Below are 13,055 nucleotides of genomic sequence, written 5' to 3'. Positions count from 1 at the left end.
GTATGTCACTGAACTGTGCAGGTGAAGACTGTTAAAATGGCAAATGTTTGTTATCTATATTATGCACCACAATTTTTAAAAAGTTAATATTTTTTTCTTAAATTTTATTGTGATTTGGGTAAAAGTTTACAGAGCAAATTCATCTTCATACCTCAGTTTACTCTAACATATTGTTATAGAGATACAAATATATTATCACTTCTCTTAAGTATTTCCCTCACTGATGGGTATACTTACAGCTTTACTACTTCATTAGGAAATGTAAGCAGGAAAATATTTTAAGTATCAGTGCGCATACCAGATGAAGACTGCTGATTTTGTCGTCTGTATTGGCGTCTCTGCTGCACAGAATCTGCTGCTGCCATTTTGCCACCTTTATCTTCTTCTGAAAGAAGGATGCATTTAGAAAGTGTTTCTTTAGTTACGCATACAGAAAATGTGATTTATATGAATAAGAATTTTTATCTGTGTGGGTCAATCAATACAACAAGAACATTCTTTTATAAAGGAGAAAGGGCTTAAAAATATCAATTTAAATTTTGGTCACCAAAGGCAATAAAAATAATTGTATTTAGGTATTTACTACTGGTTAGACAGGGTTCCAGGAAGTTCATAAAGATTACCTTAGCTAAATGTTGTACAAATTTAATGAATGGTACTAATATTATGCCCATTTAATTGATGAAGTAAATGAGATTCATATCAATTAAAACAAGCAGCAGTTAAATGATGGAACTGGGAATTCAAACCAGGTTTGCCTGACTTCAGAGTCCTACCTCTTAACCACTATAATTAATCTTCCTCTAGAAGGGGCTGACTAAATGTGTAACAAATCCAATTCAGCTTAAAAGAAAAACAAACTTACCCGATTCAGATAACTCTACTTTTCTAGGTTTGGGTGCTGGTGAAGGGGACTCTCTTTTCTCAGTAACTTTATGTTTTGTCACTAAAAGAGAGTAAAGGGGAAAAACATACGTAAGAAAGTAAATAAAGCTACACAACATGGTGACTTCATTTCCACCAAACTGTCTTCAAACATCTGGGTACATTAAAATCCTTCTCAAGAAGTTTCCCAATTTCATAACTAAAGAGGGTCTAACTATTCTTTACCTAATGTGGTGGTTTGTCTAAATGATTTATTAGATAAAACCATTAATAAAATGCCATTCATTGAAAAATTATAGGGGAAATTCTCCAGTTTATCTACTTTACTCAAAATGAGATGCTATGTCTATGTTAAACCCCTAGATCTCAAAGTTACCACCCCTTGGAATAAGCCTTTACAGAATACTGAACATGAGTGTCTCATTAGATTTATCTACACCACCAGAGCTCCCATTTGATTTTTCAGTTTTTGGGGACAGACATTCCATGGTAATTGCTCCAAGCGAACACCTAAAAAGGATCCTGATGAGATCATACACATCTTCAAATTCTGTTTCTCAGAGGATGTTTCTCAAGTGGTGAGATTAATGATTATATGTCTATGGTGATACAAACCAGTAGTGCTCACTGAAAAGGATGGAAGCTTGAGTCCACCCAGAGGCACCTTGGAATAAAGGCCTGATAATATACTTCCTAAATAATCAGCCATCGAAAACCCAATGGAGCATAGTTCTCTCACACACGACTTCTTCATTTTCAGCAAGCAAGGCTGCGTCACCTGCCTATCACAGGTTGTTAACGAGTCTTCCTCTAACCCTGATGCCACGATCTTCATACAGTGCAGCTTCTGGGATGATTTGCTCAGCACAGACTGACTAACTTTGGCGAAAGAATACAATGCTGATGCACAGCTTTCCTGATTTAAACCATACAGTAGCATGGATTGACTCAGTGGCTACAACAATGTGCTCAGGCATAGCAATGACTGTGAGGATGGTGCAGGACCAGGTAGGGTTTCATTCTGTTGTACAAGGGGTTGTAATGAGTGGGAACAGACTTGATGGCACCTAACAACAGTCATTCAAGTATTCATATCTTACTCTAGTTATTCAGTACGATTAACTGAATCATAGCATTAACATAATAAATGATGCTTAATACTTCAGTAGTCAGAAGTCAAAGCTGCAATGAAAGAACTGGAGAAGAACAAGGCTCCGGGAATTGATGGCATACCGATTGAGATATTTCAACAAACAGATGCCCCATTGGAGGCACTCACTCAGTTATGCCAAGAGATTTGGAGGACAGCTACCTGGCCAACTGACTGGAAGAGATCCATATTTGTGCCCATTCCAAAGAAAGGTGATCCCACAGAATGTAGAAATTATAGAACAATATCATTAATATCACATGCAAGTAAGATCTTACTGAAGATAATTCAGAAACGTTTGCAACAGTATACTGACAGAGAACTTCCAGAGGTTCAAGCCGGATTCAGAAGAGGAAGTGGAACAAGGGATATCATAGCTGTTGTCAGATGGATCTTGGCTCAAGGCAAAGAATACCAGAGAGATGTTTACTTGTGTTTTATTGACTATGCAAAGGCATTTGATTGTGTGGATCATGACAAATTATGGATCACATTGAGAAGAATGGGAATTCCCGAGCACTTGATTGTACTCACGAGGAATCTGTACCTTGACCAGGAGGCTGTCGTTCGAACAGAACAAGGGGACACTACGTGGTTTAAAATCAAGAAAGGAGTGCGTCAGGGTTATATCCTTTCTCCACACTTATTGAATCTATATGCTGAGCAAATAATCCGAGAAGCTGGACTATATGAAGAAAAACGTGGTATCAGGATTGGAGGAAGAATCATTAACAACCTGAGATATGCAGATGATACAACTTTGCTTGCTGAAAGTGAGGATGACTTAAGGCACCTACTGATGAAGGTTGAAGAATACAGTCTGCAGTATGGATTACATCTCAACATAAAGAAAACAAAAATCCTCACAACAGGACCAATGAGCAGCATCACAATAAATGGAGAGAAGATTGAGGTTGTCAAGGAATTCATGTTGCCTGGTTCTACAATCGATGCCAACGGAAGCAGCAGTCAGGACATTAGACAACGTGTAGCATTGGGAAAATCAACTGCGAAGGAACTGTTTCAAGTGCTGAGAAGCAAGGATATCTCATTGAGGGCTAAGATGCGCCTGACACAAGCCATGATATTTCCAATCGCCTTGTATGCATGTGAGAGTTGGACAATGAATAAGGAAGACCGAAGAAGAGTTGATGCTTTTGAGTTGTGGTGCTGGTGAAGAATGCTGAAAGTACCGTGGACTGCTAAAAGAACTAACAGATCTGTCCTGGAGGAAGTGCAGCCAGAATGCTCCTTGGAAGCAAGAATGGCCAGACTTCGTCTCACCTATTTTGGTCATGTTGTAAGAAGGGACCATTCCCTGGAGAAGGATGTCATGCTTGGTAGGGTGGAGGGTCGACGAAAGAGGGGGAGGCCTTCAAGGAGATGGATTGATACGGTGGCTGCGATGATGGGCTCAAGTATAGCAGGGATTGTGGGGCTGGCGCGGGATCGGGCAGTGTTTCGTTCTGCTGTGCATAGGGTCGCTATGGGTCGGAAACGACTCGACGGCACTTAACAACAACAACAAATACTTCATCAGAGGTTTCTATTTGCCTAAATGAGATTTTGTACTCTGTTAATGGTTTTTAGCACTTACTGGGGAAAAAATGATTCTAGCATGAAGTTAGTAATCATCTAAGAAGTCAATTGAAAAAACCAGAATTTTAAATTTACTTCAAAAATCCTATTATCAATATCCCAGACTTACCCAAAAGATCACTTAAAAAATAACTGACTATAATTAGTAAAATTCATTAAGTGCTTACAGAACACCATTTTTCATTACTAGGTTGATCTAAAGGAGCTCTGGTAGTGCAATGATTAAGGCATCTGGCTGCTAACCAAAAGATTGGTCGTTCAAACCCACCAGATGCTCCATGGAAGAAAGATGAGGTAGTCTGCTTCTGCAAAGATTTACAGCCTTCGAAACCCAATGAGGGTCACTATCAATGGGAATCAACTTGAGAGCAGTGAATTTGGTTGGTTTGGTCTGAGATTGATCTACATCAACTCAAATTACCAGCACCACATATACAGACCCTTTTTATTAATGTACTTCATAGAAGATGCCACTGATTTCAGAGAGGCACTATTTTATATGCTACCAAAGATAATATTTTAACAGTAACATGCTATTAATTTTAAGATGCTTCTGAAGATCGTTCAGATGAGAACATGTGTTATACTCCAAGTAATTTACCCCTGAATCCCCCTAAGCACTTTTTTGGTCTCTCTCTGGCTCCTATGAGGCCAAAAATACAAGGTTTTTTCCCTTCTTGGCAGTTACCCACCATTATTATCAGAGTTCTAAAGCTCTGATTTAGCAACTACTATATGAAATGTAAACGTGTATTATTACATTTCAATGATGTTACTGCTTATTAGCCATGGACACTGCAAGAGAAGGCATTTCTGAAATTATACTACCAGGTATAGTAGCTAAAGAATTTCACCCTTCCCTCTATCTCCCTTCTCTAGCAATCAAAAAGGTATCCTGGGGTAGGAAAGTTGGGAAAAAGCATATTATTACTCAAATGAGAACTCTTAAATCCTAATACTAACTTAGGTAACTGACGTAACCGAAGAACTTTTTTAAAAAAATTGATTTGGTTGAAAGTTTACAGAGTAAATTGGTTTTCCAATTCAACAATTCATGTACGTTTCATTTTATGACACACATTGCAATCCTCACAAGGTCCCAGCACTTCTCCCAGTTTCTCCCTCTGCTTACTATTGCCCTTCATCGGTCTTTCCTATCTCTAACCCCCTTCCTGCTTTCTTAGCTTTATCCCTGGGCAAACACTGCCCCTTTGATCTCGTAGTGCTGACTGTTCTAATGAGTACTTAACATAACTGTTAAGTGCTTACAGAACATAATTGATCATTACACCTTCCTGCCATTATTGCCTGTTTTATCATCTGGCTGAACGGTGAACCATACAGGCTGAGTTCAGTTCCCAGTATCGAAGGGCTACAGTCTAGGGGGTTCTACAGTCTCTATCAGACCAGTAAGCCTGGTCTTTATGATTTTGAGTTGTTACACCTTTTTCTATTTTATCTGGGACCTCCTATTGTGATCCCTTTCAGAGCAGTCAGCAGTAGTTACTAGGCACCATCAGTTCTTCTTCATCCCAGGATCATGGAGGACAGGGTTCTTGTGGTCTATTACTCCTGTGGACTAATTGTTTCCTTATGTCTTTGATTTTCTTTACCCTTCTTTGCTCCACATGGGGAGAGACCAATAATTGTATACGAGATGGCTGCTCATAAGCTTTTTAAGATCCCAGTTGCTACTCACCAAATCAGGATATAGAGCACGGTCTTTGTGGACTATGTCAATTAACCTTAGTGTCCCCCGAGACTATGGTCCTGAGCCCTATACCCAGTGACTCATTCCGTCAAGGTGTTTGAGTATGATTAAGAAGTTTTCATAACTTTGCCCCTGTATGCTCTACTATATTCGTGGATATATTTGTGGCACATGTAAATACATACGTAGAGAGATCCTGTCAAACCTTTGTATATCCATGGCTTTAGTCCCATTTACCTTCCTACCCCTGTTCAGCTGAGTGTCTGTCTATATATTTATAGATTATCATTATTAATTATTGCAGAATTATGTATGCAAGCATTTAACTCTTGTGCTCCTGAGACTTCCTCTGCTTTCATAATTTTGTGCTCATCTCCCCATTACTGCATACTGCCTTTCCCTCCACCCAAGTTAATACACATCTACCCTCTCGTTAGTGATTTACCCTCCCACCCCTAGTAACCTTCAAAGAACGATTCTTTCTGTGTGCATATCTCTTCCTGATTTTTCACAGAAGTGGCCTCATAGGTTATGTATTTCTTGAGGACAGTATCTAAAGTCTTTTCTAGCTCTGAAATTCCACTTCAGAGGGCTGGAATTATTTTGATACAAAAGGCTATTTCCAAGTAGCTTAAACCAATTTTTGGCTTCAAAGGACACAAGACAGCAACTGACTATACTGCTGCCAATAGTGTGACTCTTTGACTGGGGGTTTGGACATGTGAGCCTGTTCCAGAACCCACAGGATACAACTAGTCTCCTGTACCACGGCTTAACTTTTTAAAACTCTTTTACTATACGATATAAATACAGAAATCATAACACAATGTTTTAGCAACATAATAGGAACATTTGTAATATTTTTCCCCTAGAGACCTGTCTGGCTCTAAACAAAGGAAAGAGACACTCAGAAGTGCAAACATTTTACAAAGGGGAAAAAAAAGTGAGGGCAATGGGCAACACATTTGGACATGGGTCTACAAACTGTAGGCAGACTGAAAATTTCCCAATTTTGAACAAAAAGCAATATGGGGACATGAGTTTATGAAATTATAAAGTCTGAACTCAGAAGAGCTAAAAGTTTCTCTCTCATTCAGCTTCCTATACAGGTCTACAACAATACAGATCTAATGAACCAATACACTAAAAATAACCTGTCATTTATGTATCACCAACTTATTTTTATGTTAAAATTCAGAAACAACCTACATACTACTCTTCATGAATTATGACTACCCGGTAGTCCTCCTCTCACTCTGATTGTTAGTCTCTACCTCACTGTAATAGAGATCAAAAAAAGTAAAGCACAACTTGCTTTTCTAGACACCATCATATTAGAGGAGTTAGGGACAGACATAGCACAGCAAGCTGGTTAACCAGAAATCCTGGTCTCATTAAGCTCATTACAATATGTAGGTGAAATTTTGCCCAGCTCCACCTTTCTTGCCTTTAACTATTTATATCTGATCAGAACCACCCCAGTATATATTAACCTATAGATTACTCCTTAAAATCCAATTGCTCCCCTTCCTCTACTACCCACCTTTCAGGCTCTCTGTATTATTCTAGCCCTAAGCACCAGAGGCTTGATTAAAATGGATTCTGTAGTTTTTCTCCAGGTGTATTTAATACTAAAGAAACAAACCCTAATAGACTACAATGTTCACTCAGACTAACAGAGCATTCTACTTGCCTGGCAGGATCACAGACCATAAATTCCTCAGAAATCAATCTGCAGAATAAAGCAAGGACAACACTCAGAACTTTGCCTGGAGCCTAAATTAAAAAAACCAAACCAGCTTTTGAGAGGGCACCATGTTCTTTCCTTGGGAGCACACTGTAGCCAAGAAATAATTAAAATAGAATATAAAGTCCTCAAATAAGATAACAAATAAATCTTTAAGGGGGAAAAAAATTAACTGGTCTCATAAAAATAACATCGTACCTTATTATGTCAACACAAGCTGATTAAGTTACCAACTCAAACAGTCCATGGCTAAGCAGTATTTTTCTCCACCTGTTCAACGCCAGAGAACACTGCTAAAACAAAACTCTTTTACTTGTAAACCCTATTCAATAAACCTCAAGAATTTAAGTCAGGAAAGAAAAGGTGAGCCTCTTTTCAAAACACATCACATACTTTGAGGTGGAGTGGAGGGCAATAACTGCCTAGTCACTTTGTAGCCAAAGAAATGAGAGAACATAATGTGTTCCTGTGTTTGATTTTTACCTTTACCTGAAGTTCTCCCTGGAGAAACAGAAACACGACTTTTTCTTGTACGGTTTGACTGCTGGGGTGTTGGGGAATGACGAGTTTTTGGCGGTGGAGTTGCTGGAGGTGATGGTCGATGCCGTCGCCTTGGAGGACTCGCTGAAGGAGATAACCTACGAGTTTTTCGAGGGGGGCTAGATGTCCTCTTGGGTGGTTTCTTTGGCGGTGACCGGGAACGAGACGAAGAGGATGATGAGCTACTCCCAGACAAGGATGCTGATGAGCGCCTTCTTCTGTGAATTAAAGTATTCATATTCACTGATTGCATATTTAGAAAAAATGATTTTACAGGTATATACAGTTTATACAAAAGTACAGCTATTTTATCCAACTTTTGAGTTTATGTAGCTAAACACAAGTAAGTGAGTCCCCCCAAAAATTGGCAAGGGAAAAGAAAAAAGAAAAAAGAAATCAACCTAGGACAGAAACAGCTAGTTCTAAAACTAAATATTATTCTGATAAAAGCTTCTGTTGGCCCTGTCTCCCCAGTTATAAAACATGTCACGTTGAGTGCTATAATACAACCAATTAGTTTCTTTCTTCCTTAGGAACATTATATTATCAGTGTTTTGGAGTTTGCATACAAAATTTGGGTGTCAAAGTATTTTCAAGTAAATAATTCACAATGTCAAACAACCTTTAGGTTGCGTTAAAAAAAACACAAAAACCAAAAAAAAAAAAACCATGTGCAAGGTTAGGAATTCATTTAGCTACATAAACTTAGAAGCAGGGGACTCTCGAATTCTGCGGCAAAATTTGTGGTAAGTTCTGTTGCAATTATGTGTACCTGCAGAATTCACCTTTGGCAGAAGAATTCCTGAGAACCTGAAAAAAAGAAACCCTACCTTAAGTGTGAGATAAAAACTGGCTGAAAGGGAATCTTACACAACTTGCAAAATATCCTGACTGCTAGATGGCTTAGTAAGCAAATTAAAACATGCCGTTTGCAAAACTCCAGTACAAGAAATAGCTGTTTCCACTAAACTCATAGAAAGCACCAGCATTACTTTTCTCCTAAGGAGGAACAATCAATTTTAGAAAAGTGTGATGCCTGAATTAACTAACCATTTATATCACTAATCTCATCTTACCAGTAGTAACATCAGGTCTGTAATTTTTAATAGTAGTTAACAAAATAGTTCAATAAACATTGACAACCCCCCTCTAAGAAAATATAGCTGTTGTTTTCCCCTAAACACGAGGACTCTGAAAGACCTGTCTGGAGAAACATAAAAAACTTTGTGTAGCTTATTTGGTGACTCCCCTTTTTAATATGTTTTCAAGTTTACTTGGTTTCTTAGGAAAAAAATAAATAAATAAAATTCTGTCTTAAGTACAGTCTAAAATATAATCATGATAGTTCTTTCTAAAAAGAGGTAAATGGTATTGTCAGGAAAGACGGAAAACAAAAACAAAAACAAAAACAAAAAAACCCACCACACACACACAAAAAAAACACCACTCATTACCAGTGTACTAGGCCTCTACTATGAACACACCATTCCATTTTCTTTGGTAAAATTCACAATAATTTTAGAAAGAAGTAAGTTATACTGGCAAGGTTAGAAGTAAGCTAGTCTCTTCAAAAATAACTGAAGACATTAACCTACTAATAATGGTTATTTCTATAAAATGAGATTATGGAGGAAATTTTATATTACTTATTTGTGTTAAATACTTAGAATACTTGTTACTTCTATAATAGGGAGGAATCACAGAAAAAAATGTGTAATGCAAATGGGTAATTTTAATACTGATGAAAGTAGCTCAAGGGACCTGTAGTCAGCTACTTTTCAAAAGCCAATTAGCAAGTTAAAAGCCAAAGGAAGAGCCAAGGTGGTCAATTCTTTTATGTGATAGGATTTGACAGGGTTATAAAAAGATAAAACTAAACAGAGTATCAATAAGCTGGTGAATTCTTTGTTTTATTTTACAACACTAGACTGGACATTTTTTATAGCACGAATAACAGCACTACATTTCAAACGAGTTGGCGCTTTAGAAGATACTATCTAGTGTTACTCGGGAGTTGAGTTCTCCTTTTCTTCCTGGATAGTTTTAATCCAGTGACTATCCCAAAAGAAACATGGGACACTTTTAAACACTAGACATTTCCAAATTAAAAAAAGAAAAATCTCACCGTCTCACTGGAGATCTACTCCGTCTATGCCTTGGTGGAGGAGGCATTCGTCTTGGTGGAGTTCTTCTTCGAGGAGATGGTCGCCTTCTTGGGCTGGGCCGCCTTCTAGGTGAGTATGATCTGCCACGATAAACAGAAGGAGGACCTGAATAAACCAGGAGCAAGGAACCAATTTCTTGACATAGTTTTCTTAATAGCCACACTTTAAAGTTTATTGCAAGAGACACAATTTTTTATGTATGTAGAGATTTCTATGGTACACAGAAAAAGTATCTTCAAATTATATGTAAATCCAAAAATAATTCTGTAATCAATGTTTCCTGGATTCCTTGGGCAGGAGCTCTGATGGCATAGTGCCTAAGTCATATGACTGCTAACCAGAACGCTGGTGGTTCAAACTCACCAGCCACTCCTCAGAAGGAAGACTGGGCAATCTGTAGAGACACCACCTCAACAAACTAAGGAGAGGTCGCTATGAGTTGAACTGACTTGACGGCAGTTGAGTTTGGATTGGTTTTGGATTCCTTGGGTGCTGCAAACAGCTAAGAGCTGAATAGAAGCAAAGGGCTGGTGGTTCAAATCCACTCAAAAGATGCCTGAGAAAGAAGGCCGTCAAGACCACATGGAGCAACTCCAGTCTGCACCCTGGGGTTTGCCACGATTTGGAACTGACTCAATGGCAACTAACCACCACAACAAATGTTTCCTACTGCTTTGAAATATTTTACTCACTTCTACCTAAAGGAGTGGGAGCTTTGGTAGCATAGTGCCTATGGCACTTGACTGCTAACCAGAAGGCTGGGGGTTCAAACCCACCAGCCACTCCTCGGAAAGAAGATGGGGCAACCTACTTCCGTAGTGATACTGCCTCAGAACTCCAAGGAGGGGTCGCTATGAGTCGGGTCCGACTCGAGGGCACATAACAACAAAAACCACCACCTAAAGGAGTAGCATGTGAAAACTAAGGCCTAGGGCGATCTTAAAGCTGTAACTCACCTTGATCGTGATCTATGACGCCGTCTAGGTCGAGTATGAGAAGGAGAGCGAGAACGTGTCCGGGACCTTGATTTGGAACGAGTCCGAGATCTTGGTCGAATCTTCTCCTTTTCTTTTTTAGAATTTCTTTCTGGAGAAGGTTCTTTAGGTTCTGGTAGAGGTTCAGGCTTGGGAACTTTCAGGATGTCACTATGGAAACACATGGGCTCGTCACGTGTGAGAATGTACTCAATGGCAACAAATAACTAGTCAAACAAATCTTTACTCAGGTTCCTAAGTTGTGTAAGTATTATTTTTCTTCTTAAAGTTTTCAAAATCCATGAACACTTCACCAGCTCCAAAAAATATGTTCATCACTGAAACTGAGCAACTAACAATACTAACCACGTTTTGAAAAAGTGCCAAGTTGTCCCTATGTATTAAGAAAAAAAGCAAGTTACATTATATATCTGAAACACAACGAACAGGTAGCAGTGATCATCTGTGAGGCATTTTACTTATATTCTCCTATGCAATTTGAATTTCTTTTCCACTACTTTGTTATAAAAAAACCTAATAAAAGAAAATAATTTTACATTTGTCACTCAGAAGTACACCTGCAATCATTAGTAACAACCTAAAACTACACCTTCTTTTAATTTGTAATTACCTTCTACTTTAATAATGAAAGGTTATGACGCTTTTTGATATAACCTGATGAATAAATGGCTCACGAAAAAAACCCCATACTTCTAAATGAACTATTATATACATGCCTAGTAGAAGTGGCCTCTTGTACTGAAGGTTCTTTTCCTTTCACTGAAGGTTCTGGGAGCTCTGGAGTTTTCTCCTTCTTTTCTGGAGCAGGGGAAGGACTCCGGCTCTTGGTTCTGTGACGGGGAGATCGAGAATGACTGCGCTTTCTCTCTCTCCTGACAGGAGAAGATCGTCTTCTAGGGGAAGGAGATCTGGATTTGCGTCTAGGATGAAAGCAATTTTTTTCAGGTTTTTGAATAACATGAATGGGGGGGTGGGGATAAAGGGAAAGGTGAGGATTAACCTTTTAATTCATATCACTGCTGTTTTTATCTATGGAAATAGGATATCTTATTTCATCTACTTGAGAAAAGAACACATAAGAAAAGGAGAAAGACAAGTGAAAGGATGAATACAGCAAACATATCAGTTACAGGGGAAGGAAGCATAGCCTTAGCTTCTTAATCATTCCCAGAGATAAGGGGACCAAAGATTAATTTTTCAGAGAAAAAGAGGATGCTTAAAGGTAAACAGTGATATTCCCTACCAATAAAACAAATCCAACAACATAAAGCAGTTTAACAGAGTCAGATCCCACCATAAAAAATTCATTTGGCAGAGCCTAGGAATGCCAGAAAATGACTAGTCCAACTAAAGCAGTATCTTCTTTAGAAGAGAATTATATCCTACTTGTGTAGAACAGCTTTCACATAAACGAAAAGTACTAAGAAACTGTTTCCTTCCCTTATTAATTTCAGGAGAGATTTATGAAAGAAACAAGCAGAACCCTAAAAATGAAAGCCTAATGGAATTCTCACCTTTCACCACAAATAAGTAGAAGCTGAGTCGTGGATTTAAAAATATGAACCTAACAATAGTCTCATTGGAAGGAAGAAGAAAACAAATAAATGATCTGAAGTTTGAGTTCAGTACAACCATCTAAGAAAAGCAGAACAGGGAATTAGGTAGGTGTAATATGAACAGCTAATGGGTACAGATTTGTAATAAAAAGAGAATGGGGGGAGGGAAGAGAGTTGGAATATATCCAAAAATCACTCTAATTTAATGCTCTATTTAAACTAAAGCAATATGAAAAAGTCTAGATTTTAATTTAGAAATTAAGAGTTAGATAATGCACCAAGATCTCTGAAATAATTATAGTCAAACGACCGCTCAAACAAAAGAAGTATTTAATCCAGAGGCGAGTTATAGCTCACCATGCATATTTATGATGGGAGAAATTCCCTGAATAGTGTTGCTACCTTCCTTTTTGACAGTTTATATACAAAATTCCTTAAGACCTGAGATATCCATGAAACTTCAGGTATGAATCCACTGTATTTTACCTTCTTGGGCTTCGAGACCTCTCCCTTTTTTCTCTGCTGCTTTCTTTTTCCTCCTTATCCCTCTTATCTTTGTCTTCATCTTGCTTTTTCATAGATGCCAATTTTTCTTGTTCAATCTGTAAAGACCAGGTTTCCAAAGTAAACGTAGTTGAACATTTGAGAGCAAAAGGCAAACTGAAGACTACTTTCTACCAAGCAGAAAAAGGTTCCTTGATAAACAC

The 13,055-nt window shown here is 38.2% G+C and overlaps 1 protein-coding gene across 1 annotated transcript in view; it reads right to left on the bottom strand.

Annotated features, from left to right (window-relative positions):
* SRRM1 (serine and arginine repetitive matrix 1) overlaps positions 1 to 13,055 on the bottom strand; it is a 42,101-nt gene that overhangs the window by 22,868 nt on the left and 6,178 nt on the right. The window contains exons 5-11 of the mRNA XM_042780268.1: positions 12,835 to 12,950; positions 11,509 to 11,622; positions 10,754 to 10,942; positions 9,758 to 9,877; positions 7,582 to 7,850; positions 866 to 946; positions 299 to 385 (exon numbers count right to left, since the gene is read on the bottom strand). Of these exons, the coding sequence (XP_042636202.1) occupies positions 299 to 385; positions 866 to 946; positions 7,582 to 7,850; positions 9,758 to 9,877; positions 10,754 to 10,942; positions 11,509 to 11,622; positions 12,835 to 12,950 (976 nt within the window). The remainder of the gene's footprint in view (positions 1 to 298; positions 386 to 865; positions 947 to 7,581; positions 7,851 to 9,757; positions 9,878 to 10,753; positions 10,943 to 11,508; positions 11,623 to 12,834; positions 12,951 to 13,055) is intronic.

This window comes from Orycteropus afer, unplaced genomic scaffold (genome assembly GCF_000298275.1).
Source record: "Orycteropus afer afer isolate SDZICR_OR568_19922 unplaced genomic scaffold, OryAfe1.0 scaffold00031, whole genome shotgun sequence".
NCBI classification, from domain to species: domain Eukaryota; kingdom Metazoa; phylum Chordata; class Mammalia; order Tubulidentata; family Orycteropodidae; genus Orycteropus; species Orycteropus afer.
Note: the sequence above shows the minus strand (reverse complement) of the source record. Positions and strands in the feature narration are given on the sequence as shown.